At 41.5% G+C, this 20,660-nt stretch overlaps 2 protein-coding genes across 2 annotated transcripts in view; one reads left to right on the forward strand and one right to left on the reverse strand.

Moving 5' to 3' along the window:
- Positions 1-3,324: 3,324 nt before the first annotated feature.
- Positions 3,325-8,001, forward strand: LOC143510144 (uncharacterized). The gene is made up of 12 exons (XM_076999190.1): positions 3,325-3,364; positions 3,851-3,888; positions 4,047-4,150; positions 4,244-4,368; positions 4,542-4,676; positions 4,986-5,061; positions 5,184-5,264; positions 5,365-5,442; positions 5,550-5,672; positions 5,774-5,892; positions 6,075-6,128; positions 6,569-8,001. Exons 2-12 carry the CDS (start codon positions 3,867-3,869, stop codon positions 6,669-6,671), a joined length of 1,020 nt encoding a protein of 339 aa, XP_076855305.1. The 5' UTR covers positions 3,325-3,364; positions 3,851-3,866; the 3' UTR covers positions 6,672-8,001.
- Positions 8,002-11,672: 3,671 nt separating this feature from the next.
- LOC143510145 (PDZ and LIM domain protein 5-like) overlaps positions 11,673-20,660 on the reverse strand; it is a 45,914-nt gene continuing 36,926 nt past the window's right edge. Inside the window, exon 9 of the mRNA XM_076999191.1 lies at positions 11,673-12,571. Within this exon, the coding sequence (XP_076855306.1) occupies positions 12,475-12,571 (97 nt within the window). The 3' untranslated portion in view covers positions 11,673-12,474. The remainder of the gene's footprint in view (positions 12,572-20,660) is intronic.

The raw sequence follows: 20,660 nt of genomic DNA on the forward strand, positions 1-20,660 counted from the left end.
AAAAAAGAACGCGGACAAAACTTGACGCGTAAAATGGAACAAAGGACGCCAGGGGAAGAGGCTGGCCATAGACAAACGCCATAAAAAATAGTAACCCTTCCCAAAAATAAAATAGTAACTGACAGGAAGAAAGAAGGACCAGACTTTAGGACTTGAGAAGGACCAGAAGTGGCGCAGGAGGTAGATTAGGGCTGCACGATGAATCGTATTTTTATCGTTATCGCGATGTGAAGTTTCACGATAAACACATCGAAAGAGCCACGATAACTCCTTGAATAACAGCAAACTCAAATTGCATTATCCTCGTCCAGCAATAGAGGGAGCTATTCGCGCTGCAGACTATGATCACGTGACGTAAGTAGGCAAGAGGCAGAGTGAGGCAGAGTTGCCAGGTTCACGGTTTTCACGCCAAATTGGGCTTGTTTGAAAATCCAGCCGCGGGTAAAAATTCTGGGGCCGCGGGGTGCGGTTTTTAGGGCTACTTTTGAGTTGGGCTACTGCGGAAGTTACAAGTCAACACTAAGAATCGATCGCGATATAATACATAATTTGTCTCCATTTCACACTTGCCACCGCCCCCCCCCCCCCTCCCCCCACCCCCCGCCGACAACTTACACTCGCAGATTTTGTGCGGAAAATTTTTGTAGGACCTGGCAACCCTGGAGTGAGGTGAACACGCTCATCAGACACGCGATTTGGTTTAAGCCTGGTGAAAGCCTGGTTTATACTTGAGGGTCCGCGCGGCGAAAATGACGTAATCGCTGAGGCTCCGCCCGTGCTCGAGGGCCTCGCGCGCTGTCGCAGCGCGAGGTCGTGCACCTCTCGAATTTTGTAACTTTGCGCGCACGCCGCGCTTCAGCGCGATGGACAAAGTAATGTTTGCCGGGTTCATACACCTTTATAAGGTGGAATTAAAGCACTTGTACGTCCTCGCGCGAGGTGGGCGGAGTCGCGTGCTACGGTGGCTCGCGAAAGTATAAACCAGGCTTTACACTTGATGCGGCGCGAGGGTCCGGGAGCCGAAAATAACGTAATCACGGTGGCTTCGCCCGTGTGCAATGGCCTCGCGCGCTGTCGATTCACGAGGTCGTGCACCTCTCGAATTTTGTAAGTTCGCGCACGCCGCGTCTCAGCGCAATGAGAACAGTCATGTTTGCAGGGTTCATACACCTATACAAGGTGGAATTCAAGCACTTGTACGTCACTTTCAAGGTCCATTTCAATAATTCCCAGCACGTTAAACTTAATTGAATTAAATATTTATACATATACTCTAAATGATTCGAAATAATTCGCTTTTTTATCACATTATTTAATGGATATTTATTTTCAAAACGCCCAATCTTAACGTCTTCACGTTCTCTCATGTTTCGTCCTGGAATTACAAGAGGCTCGTATTTGTTAACGTAATACAAGAGAATTGTTCAGACAGACAGATATTTGTTGTGAAACGAAGTAGTTACAATTTCAAGCATTTTCAAGTACTTTAGCCTAAATTCCAGCACTTTTCAAACCTGAAACACAAAGCAACATTAAAATTGGTCAGGTAAAAGTTCATTCCCCTGTATTTGAGGGGTGTTTTTTTATACTACTAGGCCTACATATCGTTTCGGACAACACTGCAAAGAATGTGACACGGCAAGATTAAACGCTTCCGCCGTTCGCGGAGGTTAACGAGGTGTGCGGAGTCGCTCACTCGTGAAAGTATAAACCTAGATTGAATCTGTTGTTGAATAAACCTGCAAAATATTTGGAATTATTCTGGATTCATTACACAGTAAAAAACAAAACAAATTAACGTGTTGCTGTTCAGAGAGACACTACATTTCTGTATTTTAATCTTAATTTATCGTGGTTCACATCGATATCGGGATATCCAACAATGTTATCGCACATCGCAATTCTAGTCCATATCGTGCACCCCTAAGGTAGATACTCGAATAAGTAAAAGAAAAAGGTAGAGAAGAGAGAGAGGACAAGAGAGTGTTAGAGAAAGAGAGAGTAAGGTGAACGCAACTTGGGAGAAGACGAGAGAAGGCTGAGAGCGTGACGGCATGAGACCAAAACGAATCAGCAGTGATCCGTTTCACCAAGCTTCCTTAAGAAGCCCTAGAAACAGCTGAAACGGGTCACCGCTGATTGCGCCCAGCTTGTCAAGAACTGTGTTCGAAATAGCCTACTACATACTGGATACTGCATACTGCACTCTGTATATACTGGATACAGCATACTGGTCCTCGTAGTAGTATGCAGTACATTTTCCAGTAGGTGACAAAAACAAAGCATACTAAATGGTCACGTGAACATTGCGTTGCATGATGGGATGCAGTACACCACGAAGATAACTCTGTTCGCGTACTGGAATATTTTGCAGAAGTAGTATGTCATCCAGGGATGTTTCGTGTACTGGAAAAATAAATCTTATTCGCATACTGCATACTGGATACTGATTTGGGGCCCAAGAAGTACGCCAGTAGTATGTAGCTATTTCGAACACAGGACTGACTCGGGTGCCTCTTGTGGCATCCGAGCCAGCCCTGACAGGAAACAGTGAAAGTATGCTAGAAACCATGGTACCTTTCCAATCTGATGCTGAAATCCCCAATGAATGTTCTGTGGTTGCATCAGACCGAGTTCAGAATGGGCTTTGCGGACACGACACTCAAGCCTTATTTCTTACTGGCAGGAGGAAGGAGGACATTCCTTAGATTGTTCTGTAATTTAATACAAAAACATATAAGACAGTGATTCAGTGCAACTCACATTTGGAAAAGAGCACATTTATACCTGTGTTTACATATCAATCAGAGCGGTGAGTTACAAGATTAAAACAACCCTGTCTTAGTTTACTAATTTATTAGCCCTTTTATATTTCAAAATGTCAATATTCAGTATGTGCTGTGAGTTCTTCAGTAACAACTCATCTAAAACACAACAGTTGTAGTTACAACAGTGGAATGAGAGTCAGGACCCTCTGCAGGACTGTAGCCACTTAATAGAGCAACATCAAGTTCATGCACATAAGTGTGCAGAGGACATCTACTGTAAAATGGGTCACTAAATTTGAACGGTTTGTTGGAAAATCATTGCATAGATGTAAGAGGAGAATCTTCATTATGTATTACTCTAGTTATTCTTCCTCAAGACTATACGTTTTAGACTCATTTCCAGATATGTTTTTGCCTCACACACAGATATTAGAGACAGAATTTTGACCAAAGGGCTTGGCGTTTTTCCAGAGTCAATAAAAAAACCAAAACAACCCCCACGCCCTAATGATGTCACATGGTGACAAAAGGCCAAGCACTGCTCAGTTCCCACAGCCTGATGAACGCAGTCAGACACGCAGCACCTCTCACGTCAGGTAATCTATGCGAGAGCATATGCTAAATACAAACGTGCCTCATTTGCATTTGTGAATATATTATGCACGATTATCACTGGGTCTTTTGAGACCATGTAGTGTTTCTATGTTTGCTGAGAAGAGGGAGCTTGCTCATGTGGTGGTGTTAATTGCACATGTTACTTTGTGCGGTAGCTGGATGTGTGTGTGCTGTACAGCAGAAGGGCTCTCGTTCTGCTTCTTAGTGTCTGGTCCTCAAAGCGCAGAGCTTCGCAGGTGCAGCCATGGCACCTGGGTTGCTGTCTTCTCTATGTTTTCAAATATTCAGGATATTCGTGCTTCACTGCTAATTAAAGCCTTTATGGCTAAATAAAAACCAGCAAAAGGCAGAAAGGTTTCATTTCTGCTGTGTTTTTTAATTGCTTGGACAACATTTCTCAGAATACAATTTCTCAAATGTCTATGAGCAGTGAAATAACAGCAGTGATGTGTTTTTTTTCAGCACAGGCTTCACAATATCCAAATGTTTGGCCGGAGGAATTCAGGTACGTCTGACAGCTTTGAGAACAGCAGAGACGCATCACAGTACTTTCCCATGGAGAAAAATCTTGGGCATTTGCTCAGGGTGTTTACTTCACACCAGAGTTTCATCTGCTTAGGAGGGAGGAAAAAACAAACAAATGTGATTATTTTCTTGCTCTAGATGTTCAAAATGCGAAGTTTTACAGACCACCAGTGACGGTGGATGAGGTGCGGTCTGGTTACCTCTTCAAGTCCCCCACATCATACATCCTGTTCAAATCCTCGGTACGTCAACAATTAAGAGATATATTAATTATGAAGAAATCTGCATTTGGGGACTTTTGTGACATGAAATCTTGATTTTCTCTGCTACTACAGAAATTTTGGAAGCGGAGGTTCTTTGTGCTCAGTAAGGCTGGTGGAAATGAGCTGAAATATGAGCTGAAATACTTCAAGGATGAAACTAAGAAAGACAAAATTGTGGGAGAAATCAACTTATATAAGTATGTGCACAATCTCCACACTCTGGTTAGAACTGTTTGTTCTTAAGATCTAATACCATGAAACTGGAACTTTCCACTGAGACAGGTCATCACATTATTTGATCAATGGTTTACTTATACCTTTGTGTACTCTGCTTCATAATTCATGGTTTTGCTAAAACATCATTTTCTAGGATCTCCTTACTTTTCCTGCACCCAGAAACACACCCTTCTTGGGAATGGATCCACAGGAACCTCAAGTGCTCTCCATCCTGTGTTTTGTACCTGAGAGTTCCAGACAGAGACTATTTCCTCATTGGAGAAAACAGGTTAGTCATGTTATTTGGCAAAAGCCCTCATGAAAGTTTTCCTTTATCTGGAGTTGATGAAATTATATAACCATGCAGCTCAAATCTTTTGCATTTACACTAACCTCTGTGCATTTAAACAGTGTTCTTTAACATACACCCAAACACTTGATCAACTGATATTAGCATAATATCAGTTGTTATCATAATATCATAATTAGCATAAAATAAATTCAGCTGCCATGTTTCACTGAGCTAAAAGAAAAGAATCACTCCTTTCTGCAGGCAACAGCAGCAATGTGTCATTTTGCTTGTTTGTCCTGTTTTCAGTGGTGAAATGGACAGCTGGTTTAAAGCCATATTCAAAGCCCTGAATTCATGCTCACTGCCCCGGCTCACCCTGGAGGTAACGTCACTGTGTAGACAAATAACCTAGCTGTTCAAAATCATCTGCTTGTTCATGCAATAAGACGAAATCTGTACGCTCAAATGAAATGGTTCACTTATTTTGTTTCCTATGTTTCATAGGAAAACAAAAATCCAAGGTCAGCATCTGAGCCTCTGAACGAATCATCAACATACATTCAAATATTTGGAGGAAACCCAAAAGTGAGTCATTAGCATTGGACAACCAGATATTAGTGCAATCTGATCTGCCATCTTACAGAGGAAATCCATACGCTCAAATGAAATGGTTCACTTTTCATAGGAAAACAAAAAATCAAGTTCAATAATTGAGCCTCTGAACATGTCAACATACGTTCAAAAATTTGGAGGAAACCCAAAAGTGAGTCATTAGCATTGGACAACCAGATATTAGTGCAGTCTGATCTACCATCTTACAGCCAGCTCTTAGCGCGAGTCCTAAAGACATGGCATGTTTCTCATCTGCAGGAAACAGATGATCACAGCCCATCATCATCATCATCCATAGCTAGGCAATCTGCTTCAGAGTCCTTCAACATCCTGTACTCGCACTATGATTATCCCAGGAGCTACAAAGCAGCAGCATTACCAGTAGGTTATACTTCAAACACACACGCACCCACAAACTATCACCAATGATACTAACTTTAAAAAATCATGCATTCCAAAATAAACCACAAACGTCATCCTAGAACTCTCCGAAAAGTGAAGATGAGGATGACGAGGAGGAAGAGCAGGTGGATGAAAAAGAAGTGAAGAAGGATATAAGTGAAGAGACAGACTCCAGCTGCTACATGGACATGGGAAAAGTGTAAGCTTGTCATGGCTGCAGTACACCAATCACCATCCATGTTATGAATATTGATTTATTCATTTGCATTAGACATATAAGTAAAAAATACTTTTTTGCATTACTCCTCAAAATGTCAGTGAGGAGTCAAGGGACTAACCAATGCAAATTAGATTCTTCATTTGTTAATTGCTTATGTGCAGGATGGAGATTGCAAGAGGAACTCCCAACGAAGGTGACGCACACCTGCACATAGAGTGAGTGCAACCCCGCACACTCCAGTTTCACAAGTTTTCCGTGTTGTTCTTTTTTTAGATACATACCACCACTCATACTATTTACATCAGTAAATATTTAAAATATTTATTTAATCTAACAAAAAGATAAGATTTCTTTTAAGCTAAAGGAATAATTATGGTGACACAATATTGTGCATTGCAAAAGCCCATCAAATACATGATAAATGTTAAACGTGATAAGTTTCTGAAAAGAGAGAGCTGTAATGGAGGAATACTGTCTTATAAATTGTGTAAAATCTTGAGGTAAAAACAGAGACTAACTACAAACTACTGAACAATATCTCAATTACAATGGCACAAGGGTATTCCCACTATTGTCATCCTGAGGTAAACTTTACAGAGATTTACTTGACTTTTGTACAATGCCCTGAAATCTAAAATGAAACCACTCTTCTTAGAAACCTGTTGTGGAAATGGAAAGAAGACTTCAAAGCCAGAGACAAGACTTCACTATTATCTTTCAGAACTGGTCCAACTTGTCTGGCAATGACTACAGTATAAGCTTAGCACCGGGCTTGCTTCCTCATACCCAGCAGCATTTACTGGCTAGAAGTCACAATATGTGATGAGGTCAGACATCTGCCCCACACTATATGTCATCTTAGAGACTGGACTTACCAAGTACACCTACCAAAGAGCTTGGGGTGGAACAGCTCCAGCCCTTATACAGGTCAGAAGGGCCCATGACCATGTAAGGGTAGGGGGAGCTGCAGAAGGACACCCAGGATTAAAAGAGAACTGGACATTAAATATACTTACCGGTAAAAGAGATTGACAATGGCCATTTGAACAAATCATTAAGACTGTATTATTCCTCGCTGCAGTGTTGTATTATTCCTCTGTACAACACACCTACCCAGTATATTGGTTTAGCCCAGGGCGGGGCTCAGTGTATTTAAGGATGGTGTAGGCTAGAAGGGGGACGCCACGGTAAGAGAATGTTAAGTGACCTGCTGACTGAAGTTAGTCCAGTAAGGTTGTGAGCTGTACAATTGCTGATTCATGTCTAGTAGACATAAGAGCTTACTCAATTGTTTTATACTTGGATTTTTCTCTTTTTACTTTCACTTTGTTTATTAATAAATTGAACACTAAATAACACAATGGAGGTATCCTGTGCCCTTGATCTGATGAACCTCGTACTCTGTACCTGACCCTCGACATGCATAATTCCTGGCATTCTCAAGGAGTACTTTGTTCTTCAACGGGGAATGTTACACAATAACATACGCCATTATTATATGTATACTGTATAACACACACACACACACACACACACACACACACACACACACAATCACAGAGCAGTTATAAAGAAGATGAAGTTTGTGAACACACAAACAAGTTATTGTGCTATGCATTGAAAACACGTCTAATACATGTAAATTAATGGTTGATTAAAGGTCCCCCAGTCTCTTTCATTGGGTGATTATATCTTCCAGTGGAACTTGGAACTTGTCCACAAAATGTTCATGTCATTATGGGAGCTTGTTTTTGATTAAAAACCTAATACTGTTAATCAACTGTAAATGATCAGAATTATTTATATAAAAACTCATTTTTATGAGTCAGCTTGAGTAAGTGTGTAAGTATGTGTATCTGGACTTCTGTATACATATATGAACTGTTATTGGGTTTTGTGGTATGATGTTATAATTTTATTTCCCTGAGTGTGCTTCATGCATGTGTGACCGGTGTGTTTCTGCGTTGTGTAAAAATTATGTGCCACATGCAATCTTTGTAGGGCGATCTTCTTTTTATTCGATCAGCCACTCCTGTTGATACATAACAAGTGCATTGAACAATGCTGACAAACTCACTCCAGCACTCTCTCCCACGATATTAAAATGAAAAGGGGGGAGTTAAGATGGGTGGTCGCTATTTATACTTGGGGGGGAAACACCACAAAAGAAGAAAACAGAAAGGGGAGGAGTCTGGATCCCACATATTCACAACTAGATAAACAGATAAACAAATACAGTACATTTTGTGTAATTATACACAACTGACAGATCATCCTGGTTACACATGCACGCACACACATTGTTGTGTATATTAAATGTGTCATTCTACAAAAATCAACAGTGTATAGTCATTTGAATGACCTCTTTAAAGAGACATATTTATTGGGTTTGAGGTTTTGGATGCCAAGCTCTGAAATGTTTGTAAATGCAAAATGCAAATCAGGACTCCATCAAATAGAAAGATCAAAATTAGTAGAACACCACGCCTCGCACAGGGAATGCTACATATTAATCCCGGCAGGGATGGTACCGTGTAAAGGTATGATAGTCAAGGAAGGGAAAGGCAATGAATACTTGGACTCCAGCCCAGTATCTGCCGGAGTTAGAATGCACAACATTACAATGCATCGAAACAAATAAATACATTAATGATTTAAACTATGAGGACCATGCAAACGTATGATGACTAGAGAAACTAGTTTAACTATATCATGCACGGTATGGAAAAAAACATTTGCATAAAGATCATTTTAAATGTTGAGATAACAAAAAAACATTTAGAAATGTAACGCGGAGTGTACAGACCGGTACACACCGCGTAAGAAAATGAAGGGAGAACTGAACCCAAATGCCGTTAGAAACCAATAGGGATAAATGCTTATAACAAGGTGTGTGTGTATGAAATAACACATGAGAACAAACAGAAAGAACAGCAGAAAACCACTCTGCATACACACGGTAGCAAAACGAAACTAAAAAGGACACGGAAAACTCAACGCATAAAAATAAAGCACAGGAGGTAGATACTCGAATAAGTCAAAGTAAAAGGTAGCGAAGAGAAGAGAGAGAGGACAAGAGAGAGTTAGAGAAAGAGAGAGTAAGGTGGCGAGACACCACAACACAGGAACACAACTTGGGAGAAGACAAGAGAAAAGGCTGAGAGTGTGACGGCATGAGACCAAAACGAATTAGCAGTGATCCGTTTCACCAAGCTTCCTTAAGAAGCCCTAGAAACGGCTGAAACGGATCACCGCTGATTGCGCCCAGCTTGTCAAGAACTGTGTTCGAAATAGCCTACTACATACTGGATACTCCATACTGGTCTTCGTAGTATGCAGTACAGTTTCCAGTAGGTGACAAAAGCAAAGCATACTAAAGGGTCACGTGAACATAGCGTTGCATGATGGGATGCAGTACACCACGAAGATCGCTCTGTTCGCGTACTGGAATATTTTGCAGAAGTAGTATGTCATCCAGGGATGTTTCGTGTACTGGAAAAATAAATTTTATTCGCATACTGCATACTGATTTGGGGCCCAAGAAGTACGCCAGTAGTATGTAGTAGGCAAGGGATGGGCAACTGGCAGCCCGCAAATAGATCGATAATAATTTAATAATTAAAAGAAAAAAAACCGATAAAGCAGGACTTTTTTGTTCTTGTCACGTAGTGCTATGCCCCCCTCTCCCGTGTCGGTGTTGTTCCTTGCCCGGTTATCCCGTCCTGTGTGTCTGTTGCGCTGGTTTCATTCTGTCTGCCACGCCCGTGTCGTCATTGTGTTCAGTTGTGTCTAGTTTAGTCCTGTGTACTTGTATCTCTGTGTTTCGCCCGTTGTCGGTTATTTGTGGTTTGTTCGGTTTTGTGGATTATCTCTGTCATCGATGTTCTGGTATTTTCCGTCTCCGTTGTGTTTCTCCGTTGTTCTCCTGTTAGGACTCCTGCCTGTCCTGTTGACCACTTGGACGGCTCTCCTGTTTTGACCCATGCCTGTACAAACTACTTCGCCTATGGGATTCCCCTTATTAAATCTCGCTCTTCTCAGCGTTTGTGTCCGCCTCCTCGCTCCGCAGCGCGCTACGTGTTACAGTTCTTTGATATGAAGGAGTCCAAATTCCTTTTTGCACTTTTTTATTAAGCAAATGTTTTGTCTTTGTTGCTTATTAAGGACATGTTAATGCATTTATATGCAGAAAATAGATGTATGTTGGTGCAATAAACATACAGATCTGAATTCATTTAAAATGTGTTCTAATTGAGAATAATTTGTAGTGTCTTTCATAAGTGTGTGGTCATGTGGCCCTCCAATAATAGTGCTGAAAAAATTTTGGCCCTCTTTATCATGGAAGTTGCCCATCCCTGTAGTAGGCTATTTCGAACACAGGACTGACTCGGGTGCCTCTTGTGGAGGTAGAAAGCGTGGCATCCGAGCCAGCCCTGACAGACTGTAAAGTTGTCTGGGTTAGGTTTGATTATTTGGGTTAGGCTTGGCTTGGGTATTCCGAGTTGGTTCATTAACATCAGTGCTACCATATTACACTGCAGTATTTCACCAGTGCCACCATCTTACACTGCTGTTTGATCAGTGTGATACCAGTGAAGCCGTCTTACACTGCAGTATGACACCAGTGAAAACATTTAACATTGTAGAGCAGGTATCACCAAATGGCGGACTGCGGTCCGGATCCGGACCCGAACGCCGTCCTGTCCGGACCCAATCACATTCCTGATTAACTGGATACGGACCCAAATGCCAAAATTTTTTTAACGGGAGACTATATTTTAAACCGGAGAATTTATTTTTAGACGAGTGTTACGTTCACCACCCATTTGAGTGTTACGTTCGCCCCCCCGCTCAACAACTTTCGACCCGGACCTAAGGTCTGAGCTATCTGCCAAAAATGGACCGCGGAAAGATTTAATTGATTACCCCTGTTGTAGAGTGACACCAATGAAACCATCTTACACTTCAGTGTGACCCTAGTGCAACCTTCTTACACTGTAGTATGACACTAGTGAAGCCATCTGTATAACACTAAAATGTAAATATGCCATATTTTTGTCAATTGTGATTTTTTTCACCGTAATCAAAATTTGTCCTCCGTTTTTTACCCACCTGTGCAGTTAGAACACACACACACACACACACACACACACACAAACACACACACTAGTGATTACTAGGGGGTTATGGATCACATGTGCCCATAGCTGTGGGCAGCCCTAGCCCGGCGCCCGGGGAGCAGTTGGGGTTAGGTGCCTTGCTCAAGGGCACCTCAGTCATGGCCTCAGGTCTGGGAATCGAACCCATGACCCCCCGGTCACAAGACCAGTTCCCTACCACCAGGCCATGACTAATGTGTTCAGGGATGGAAAATGTAAAATGGACACAAATTAAGTGTTATATCGCAATCTATCGATCGCCGGTGGTTGGTGCCAGAGCGAACTAGTAACTCATTGAATCATAGATGTGGATCAGAGGAAAATAAACTAGATTTTTTTTTTCCGGCGTGAGATATCGGAAGTGTGGCATGAGAGCATGTGAAAACTGTCAAATGCGTGTGTCTCATGCTCAATGCGTGAGAGTTGGCAACACTGGAGTATTATTTGTGAACAGTTGTGAGCCGGTAGGGAGTGTATTACACTCTTGTGAACATTGAGAGAGAGAGAGAGAGTTCCACATGATACTAGCTTGACCAATACTAATATTTATTTTTATACAATGGGTCTTTGTGGAAGTAAAGACCAGGAAAAACACTACAGTGACTTTAACCCTTTATTAGAATATCAGAGAAAAAAATATTCACACAAAAGAAATCAAAAACTGGACATTTCTAGAAGGTTAATGTGAAAGAAATCTAAAGTAATCACTTTATTGGTGATGCAATATTAATTAATTAACAGATTAATCTAAAACAGATTAATACACAACAACCAGAGTCATAAGCAATAACAGCTTCATAATGTATCAATGGGCTACTAACAGTTTAAATGTGAAAGCCAAACTCAAGAGGTGTGTCCTCATTTCAGCTTCAGTATTTAAACATTTCTAATATAATACTGTACTAACACACTACAGGACCAACACTACAGCCACACTAACAGCCTATCTGTCACTTAACCACCGGGCATCTCACACACACACATGCACACACACACACACACACACACACACACACACACACACACACACACACACACACACACACACACACACACACACACACAAAAACACACACATCAAATGCAATAAATACACTCACACACACACACACACACACACACATACACACACACATCAAATGCAATAAATACACACACACACACACACACACACACAATCAAATGCAATAAATACACACACACACACACACACACACACACACACACACACACACATACACACACACATCAAATGCAATAAATACACACACACACACACACATCAAATGCAATAAATACACACACACACACACACACACACACACACACACACACACACACACACACACACACACACACAATCAAATGCAATAAATACAATCAAATACACACAATGGCTAAGCTAAACCAGGCTGAGGACATTTAGGGTTTGAGCAGACACTCCATGGTGCCAGTCTCGTAATTTATGATACCGCGGGCCCACCTTAATTTTCATCGTCCTGTTCTCCCAGAAGAAAAGAGGGGGGGGGGGGGGGGGGGGGGAGAGAAACATGAAAAAAGAGAAAGATACAAAATGACAGATAAATACAAAGAAAGAACTTGACAGAAAGCAACCTGCTGATGCTGCTGCAGTTTTTTTGTATTTTTGTACCATTTTTGTATTATTCATAACTGATTGCCTTCCTAGACTATTTTCACAGGTAGCTTTACCATAGTCGAGACGAGCAGTTACCTGTTCTGCCACAGACTATCTGTTACCGAAAACGTCTGCTAGCATAAGTCCCTAATATTGGCTAAAATTAAAAGTTTTTAATTAATCTATGGCTGGTGTTAGTTTGTTTTCCTGTTCTGAGTGTGGCATGTTTAGCTTAGACCCTTTCGCTACTGACACTAATAGCGATAGTATTTGTGAGAGGTGCCAGTTATTTACTTCTCTCGTGGAAACTTCCACTTCTCTCATGGAAAGTGGAAAGTTTAGAGTGCTGAGTCCACTCATTATTATGGGATAGAAAGCAAGAATCAGTAACATGGTGCGACTCCAGTGTTAGAGCCCTCATAGCGGGGCACATGGGTGACGTCTCAGTGGTGTAGTCAGAGAGCGAGGGCTGCAGCTAATGCTAACGCCAATGCTAGCCCACCAAAACATCACTCCTTGTTACATGTCTAACAGGTTTGCTCCACTTAGGGCGTACTCACACTAGGCACAGTTTGCTCGTTTCGTGCTGGGGCCCGGTTATCCCCCCTCCCCACTCCCCCTCTGGCCTGCACTCACACTGCCTTCATCAAGCCGACCCGAGCACGCTTAAGTCATCACAACGCCGCTTTATTTGGAAAAAAAAGCGCGCTCGCACAACACTATGGAGTTTCCAATTATTTTTTTATTGTATTTTTGGAGTCGTTTTGGGAGTGCAGAAACACGGTGCAAGCACAGATTTATTGATCATTTGTCATTTGCCGCCATGACTGTTTAACGTGAGCGTCGCATCACTGACATCATGTTTGAGTTCGGGCAAAATGAACCAATCAGACGAGGCACCAAGCGGGCCCGGGCACGGATAGCGCTCACACTAGAAGCGAACTGTGCCCGAGTCCACGCGAATTGTGCCCTGGCCGACCTCTTCAAGCGGGCCCGGGCACGGTTCGGAGCGATCACACTAGTCAAACGAACCGTGCTTCGGCAGGGAACCGTGCCCGGGCCCGGATCACAGACCCTAGTGTGAGTACGCCCTTAGTGAAGCACCGTTGAGGAACCTGTCTTATGGACTTTGGTCTAGTGGGCACAGCAGCTCTTTTAGATGAACTGAATCATTAGAATCAGTTCACTAAAAAGATTCTTTCAAAAGATTTAGATAGCAGTTAACAGATAGCAATTCCCCTGCCAGCCTGCATGGTTGCTGCTGCCACTGGACTGAGAAAGGAACAAATCAGCTGAGGAAGTTATTCGGTTCAGTATGTTCACTCAAATGATTCGTTCATTTGAACAAACCGTTCGCGAACGACACAAAACTATTTTGGTCATAGGTGATTCGTTCGGCATGTGAAATTAGCTAATCCTGGCTCCAGCGATTAGTTAGCTGTTTACCAGGAGCCAGAGTACACAACATTAGTGGCAAACTTAGACTGTTAGATAATAGGAGACATTCGAGAACAGTGATACATGTAGGGGCCAACAATATATGTTTACGGCAGTCTGAAGTAACTAAGGCAAATATTAAATTTTCATAGTTAAATTGGCTCAGACAATATCTCATGCTGTAATCTGCTCTGGTCCCATCCCAATGCGGCACGGCAATGAGCAATTCTGCAGGTTCATGGCATTAAATTGCTGGATGTCCAAGTGCGGTTCTGAAAATCAAGTGGGCTACATTGATCATTGGAAAATGTTCGAGGGCAAGCCTGGTCTCTTAGGTAGGTATGGTGTCCACCCCACACAAGATGGTGACGCCTTGCTTTCCTTCAGCATAGCCCATAGCCTGTAAGTTAGTTGGCAGAGTAGTACTAGGAGCTGCTGACAATCCAGACTCACGACCAGCGACCAGGCCACAGACAAACAGGCTAAACCGACTGCCAAGAGGCATCACCTAGTTCCAACAGAATTGAGAATGTGTCAGTGCCCTGGGTTAAATTGAATTATAGGAAAATTCAAATAGTCTAAAAAATCTTACTTAAAAATATTTGATCGCTTAATTCTAAAGCAACTATTGTCAACGAAATTATAAGCGATCGGAAAATTGATGTTCTGTGTTTCACAGAAACTTGGATTCGATCTGGTGAACTCTAAATGAAGCCACCACTGTAGGAAACAATTGGAGGAGGAATATGTGTAATCTACCAAAATTCTTTAGAAATTCATTAGAAACACTATATCTCCAATTTTTTTGAGATGCTATCTATTAATATAACTAATTTGGCTACAAATATGAACACATTCTGAGTAACTAATGTTTACAGACTGCCAGGGCCCTACTCAGACTTTCTAAACAATTTCAGTGATTTTGCAGCAAGTTTAGAGGGATGTAGTAACAAAATAATAAGGAGCCTTAAAATAAATTTTGAGAAGGCTGATGATCCACTGAAAAAGGCCTTTACGTCTATATTGAACTCTGTCGACATTACACAAAATGTACCGGGACCTACTCATTTATTGCAATCATACCCTAGATTTAATTTTGACGCTTGGTATCAACGTAGATAACTTAAATGTGCTCCCACAAACCGCAGTGGAAGTATTCCACTGTGCCTGGAAGGATAGTCTTATTGAGTACAAAAGTCTTATTGAGCACTCACTAAAGCACACTGAGCATACTTAGCCTCATTGATTGAGAATAATAAAACAATCCTAGATTTCTCTTTAGTACTATTTCTAATGAACCTCAGATTCCAAGAAACTTGTAATGTAAATCCAAGTAATGTCTTTATGGATTTCTTTGATCATAAAATAGAGAATATTAGACTAAATATAAAACCTTTTATAGGTAATCCAACTGGTCCGACATCTTGTTTGGTTGATTTTGAACAAAATTTTGCATTAGGAGAAATGATTGAAGCTTAACACCCACTCTCACAACTAAAATTAGATAAAGTAATTTCATTGCTAAATTGTACTACTTGCACATTAGACTCAATTCCCTCAAAATTATTCAAATTGAACATCTTCTAATGGCAGTTAACTCATCCATTACCAAAACTTGTAAACTAGTGGGCATTAAACCTCTAATCAAGAAACCAAATCTTGATCCAATTGTACTATCTAGTTATTGACCCATTTCAAACCTATCATTTATATCCAGGTAAAGCATTCAGTAAAGTGCAGACTTGTTTATTCAAAGTGATCCGGGCCAGGTTGCTTTTTGGGACTCCGTGAGTTATTCTGTTAATGTGTTTTCTTTTATCGTTGTGGGGAATCTGATCGAATGTTTCTTTTTCACTTCTTCCCTGTGTGTCTCCTGTGTTTTAGAGTTACTAGTAAAAAGGGGTGTGTCAAGGAAGGGTTGGGTGAGTGAGATAAGGTCCAGCAGTTCTTATTGTGTGGTTTTACCCTTGGTGGATGGTGACTTTATGAGGTATTTTATGTATAAAGGTACAGGCCAAATTACGTGTTATTGTTATCTCGTTGAAGAACTCAAATGATTGGGGTGTGTGAAACCATTTGGCCTGTGACATCTCCAAAACATTTCTCATTTTTTATGCATTCCCCCTTTTAAGTCAAAGTCAAAGTCAAATTTATTTATATAGCACTTTTTACAAAACATGTTGTCACAAAGCAGTTTTACAATTGTATGGGTCCAGATCCCTCATGAGCAAGCCAGAGGCGACAGTGGTAAGGAAAACCTACCTATGGAGTTTAGGCATATATTGTGTCTTTATGAAATTACCCTAATAAATGAAGTAATACCCAGAGTTGTGTGTTTTGTGTTTCTGAGAGATTGAAATAAATTTAAGATCTTGGCAGTGGCTTAGTGGTCACGACAACAATTTGGTGTAGTTTTGCAGGATCTCTCTTAACTTAAGACACCACACCATTTCTGAAGAGGCTCAAGGGGTAAATCCAGTGTTACACCATCGAGTTTTGTGACCACAGAGGGCGTTATTTCGCAGTTTCTGTTCACAGGCACGAACGCTTTACAAATGCTACGTACACTTTGCTGATGCACTTTCTTTTTTCTAGTTTTGCTGCTGTCCGCGAGCCAAAAGATGACAGATGCTTGTATGTACATTTTATCGTCTCTTAATTACATAAATGTACTTAAAGAAGAATATTTCACATATTCTGATGGCTGCCGTCAGAATTGGTGACCCCTGTTAAAAGGCTCACCTGTCTATCCCATTCATGATTTTTTGTTGGCTGCAATGGTTAAGGGATGGTAAGTCTCTTGGAAATATGTGGTTGTTTTTTAATAGTTCATGGAGATTCAGTGGGGTCACATATTCTGATGGCAGCCGTCAGAATTGGTGAAGGTGAAGGCACAATTTTTTAAGTGTCAACGGCAGAGGTGGGACCAAGTCAGTGTTTTGCAAGTCTCAAGTAAGTCCATGTCTTTATACCTCAAGTCCCGAGTCAAGTCTCAAGCAAAGACACTCAAGTCAAGTCAAGTCTCGAGTCAAGACAGGCAATAGTCAAGTCAAGTCCCAAGTCTGAAACTTGGAATTTCAAGTCCTTTCGAGTCTTTTTTTTTTTTTACCAATGTTGCAGGTATATTTTAAATGTAAATAATAGACATGCGTTCTTTTTTAAATCTGTATTCTCCTCAAATCTTGATAAAACATGTGCAACTGAAAACACGAAGTATAAAAAAAAATTAAAATTACACCTCTTTATTGCACAGTTCAATTTGTTAAACTTAGCTGCAAAAATATTCATACTTTAAACTACAATTTTCCAGAAATAAATATTCTGTGAAAAAGTCATAAGTAGAACTCCATGTTCAAATAAAAAGTGCTGATATTTTCACAGTACAATACAAAGAACCATAACAGCATTTTCCCTCTCTTCTCTTATCTGGTTTCTTGGAGAACATGTGTGAGTGACACAAGACAAACAAATATAAGAACTGAACAATTAACAGGAATCTGCAACTTTAGACATTTCAGTAAACTATTCTGCATTGCATTTGCTGGCCAAAAGTCTGTATGTCATTTGTGCACGATGAATGATGTCCCCATAGCTGAAAACTCGCTCCACTTTTGTCAATATATTTTTTTCTCGACGTAGATGTCTTCAAATACTCAATCCATGCTGAGATAGAACTGGATATTATGATGGTGACAGAGAGAGGCTCTCTTCCCCGAGTTCAGATACAGAATCCAGGGTTGCCAACTCTCACGCATTGAGCGTGAGACACACGCATTTGACCGTCTTCACACGCTCTCACGCCACACATCCGATTTCTCATGCCGGAAAAAAATCTAGTTTATTTACCTCTGATCCTTATCTATGATTCAATGAGTTACGCTCATTACGTTACGATTCGATCGCGATATAATACTTAATTTGTATCCATTTTACACCCCGCCCGGTAACAATTCACGTTCGCTGACCCCCCCCATTTGATTGGTTGTGCTGCAGCTCATGCATACACACACACACACACACACACACACACGTACAGAGTGTGGAAAAGCAGAGGACCGGTCTGCGTCAGAAGGACGGAAATGAAATTAATGGGGCGCACTTTATAAATATTAAGATGCGTTTTAAAATTTTGATTTGGGGTAAAAAAATCAAGTCTTTGCAAGTAAACAGGTTCAAGTCCAATTCAAGTCCCAAGTTATTGGTGTAAAAGTCCAAGTCAAGTCTAAGTCTCTGAATATTTTTTCAAGTCAAGTCAAAAGTCTTAATATTAATGACTCGAGTCTGACTCGAGTCCAAGTCATGTGACTCGAGTCCCCACCTCTGGTAAAAGTCCAAGTCAAGTCTAAGTCTCTGAATATTTTTTCAAGTCAAGTCAAAAGTCTTAATATTAATGTCTCGAGTCTGACTCGAGTCCAAGTCATGTGACTCGAGTCCCCACCTCTGGTCAACGGCATGTTGGGAAGGCAGTGGTGCCATTCATACTGCGTCTCCATGAGGCTTATTTCAGGTGGTATATTAAGGAGCCAGCAGTCGGAGCAGAAGATGAAATGCTGAGGAGTCAGTTGGTGTTGGGGCTACATCCAGGTCCTACAGTATACAGCTGGAACTGCAACGGTGAGTCTGACAGGAGCCAGTGTTGATATTTCAGGATGTTGTAAAAGAAGCTATTAAGTCATTAAGAGAGAGATAGAATTGGTAAAAGAATTAGAGGTGAAACCTGCTGAACTCAAGGGGTGCCTTAAGCTGACTCACAGGGTTGGTGTGAAGTAAAAGAAGCACTGTGGGTAGAATTGGTAAAAGAAATTTGAACACAGATAACTGTTGCGGCCATGTAAGCACCCGGAGATAGCCATGTTTTATTGGATTTTGAGGTAGGTGGTATTGTGGCACTTTTTTCCCCATAAAAGGGCACAGTAATTGCAGAAGATTGCTACCTCCCATTGACACTGGCTCTCAAGTGACTTTGTTTAGTCAGAGTTTGTTTCAGCGCCACTTGCAAGGGGCAGAGACAAAGGAGGCTATTGAAGTCCTCTGGTTAGCCCTTAAAGCCGCAAATGGTTTGGCACTTCCTTATGTGGGTTGTTTTATTGGATTTTGAGGTAGGTGGTATTGTGGTACAGGGAAAAGGCACACTGATTGTACAAGATTGCTACCTCCCACTGGCCTATGGGATTCTAGGCATGAATGTTGTACAACATTGCTGGAATGATTTTAAAAGGGGAGACCATAATTTACTTAAATCTTCTCTTCCCAAAGCAGCTAGAGTGGCATGGGATCGAGCATTTGTGGCCTGTAGACGATTGAAGGCAGAGGTCAAGTATGCCTTGGTGTAGCAAGACTTCAACAGCTGGGTTCAGTTATACTGGTTCCACAGGCCAAGACTGCAGTATGGGCCCATGCTCCACAAGCCTCAAGGTCCGGACAGGAGAGTGTGTTATTGGAAGATGGCTATGGGGGCAACCAAGAGTGGTGTGTGGGCCATGCAATTACTGAGGTTCAGGGAGGTAGGGTTCTCTTGAGGGTTTGTAACCCACATTCCTACCCTGTGTCTCTACCCCCAAGACACCCTCTGACCCAAGTAAGTTGACTTAACCCTGACTATGTACACCCACCTTATCAAGTGCTAAATCAGAGGGATGAAAATGTAGTGGAAGTGGAGGTGCAACTGGTATGTAGTGCTCTCCCCACTCAGTTGAGCTCTTTGTCCCATCAAGCTGAAGGATTGATGATGGGGCAAGCACAGAAGTTGCAAGAGTTGCTGGAGTAGTGGAAGGAGATTATGGTTTGACTAATTTGTTTAGCATACTATTCCTACAGGAGATGCTGCACCTGTTCATGAGTGGTATCGACCAGTACCTCCTAGTCTGTATGCTGAACTGAGGGCTTTGCTTCAGAGCATGTTGGATGGTGGAGTTATTAGAGATAGTTTGAACCCATGGGCAGTCCCTGTAGTTTTAGTCAAGAAAAAGCATGGCTTCTGGCGGTTCTGTGTAGACTACCAGAAGCTAAATGCAATAACCCATAAATATGCCTATACCCTTCCTAGGATTGAGGAGTCTTTGACCTGTTTGAAGCAGGCTGCATGACACTCTACATTGGATCTGGCCAGTGGGTACTGGCAAGTGGTAGTACATCCGGCACATAAGACTGCATATGTGACCCTTGTGGTACGATATCAATTTGACAGAATGCCATTTGGGTTGTGTAATGCACCTGCCACTTCTCAGAGATTGATGCAGCACTGTCTTGGAGGACAGGTACATGATTTCTTGTTGATTTATTTAGATATCATTTATTGTGCAGACTTTGAGACCCACCTGGGGCATTTGGGACAGATTTGGGGGAAATTGCAAGACCATGGGCTAAAGTTACAATCACAGAAGTGTTTATTTCAGAAGTCAGTCAAGTATCTGGGCCATGTAGTAAGTTATGGTGGCATAGCTATGGACCCTCAAAAGAAGCAGTACGAGAATGGCCAGTACCAATCACTGTGCGAGAAGTACTTTCATTCTTGA

Source organism: Brachyhypopomus gauderio, chromosome 3 (assembly GCF_052324685.1).
Source record: "Brachyhypopomus gauderio isolate BG-103 chromosome 3, BGAUD_0.2, whole genome shotgun sequence".
Lineage (NCBI taxonomy): Eukaryota > Metazoa > Chordata > Actinopteri > Gymnotiformes > Hypopomidae > Brachyhypopomus > Brachyhypopomus gauderio.

Bases quoted from the DNA above. Each gene is read 5' to 3' on its own strand.
- LOC143510144 (XM_076999190.1), top strand. From the start codon at position 3,867: ATGTTTGGCCGGAGGAATTCAG. The intron at 5,673-5,773 runs GTAGGTTATACT...ACGTCATCCTAG, and splicing joins ACAAAGCAGCAGCATTACCA to AACTCTCCGAAAAGTGAAGA. The intron at 6,129-6,568 runs GTGAGTGCAACC...CACTCTTCTTAG, and splicing joins GACGCACACCTGCACATAGA to AAACCTGTTGTGGAAATGGA.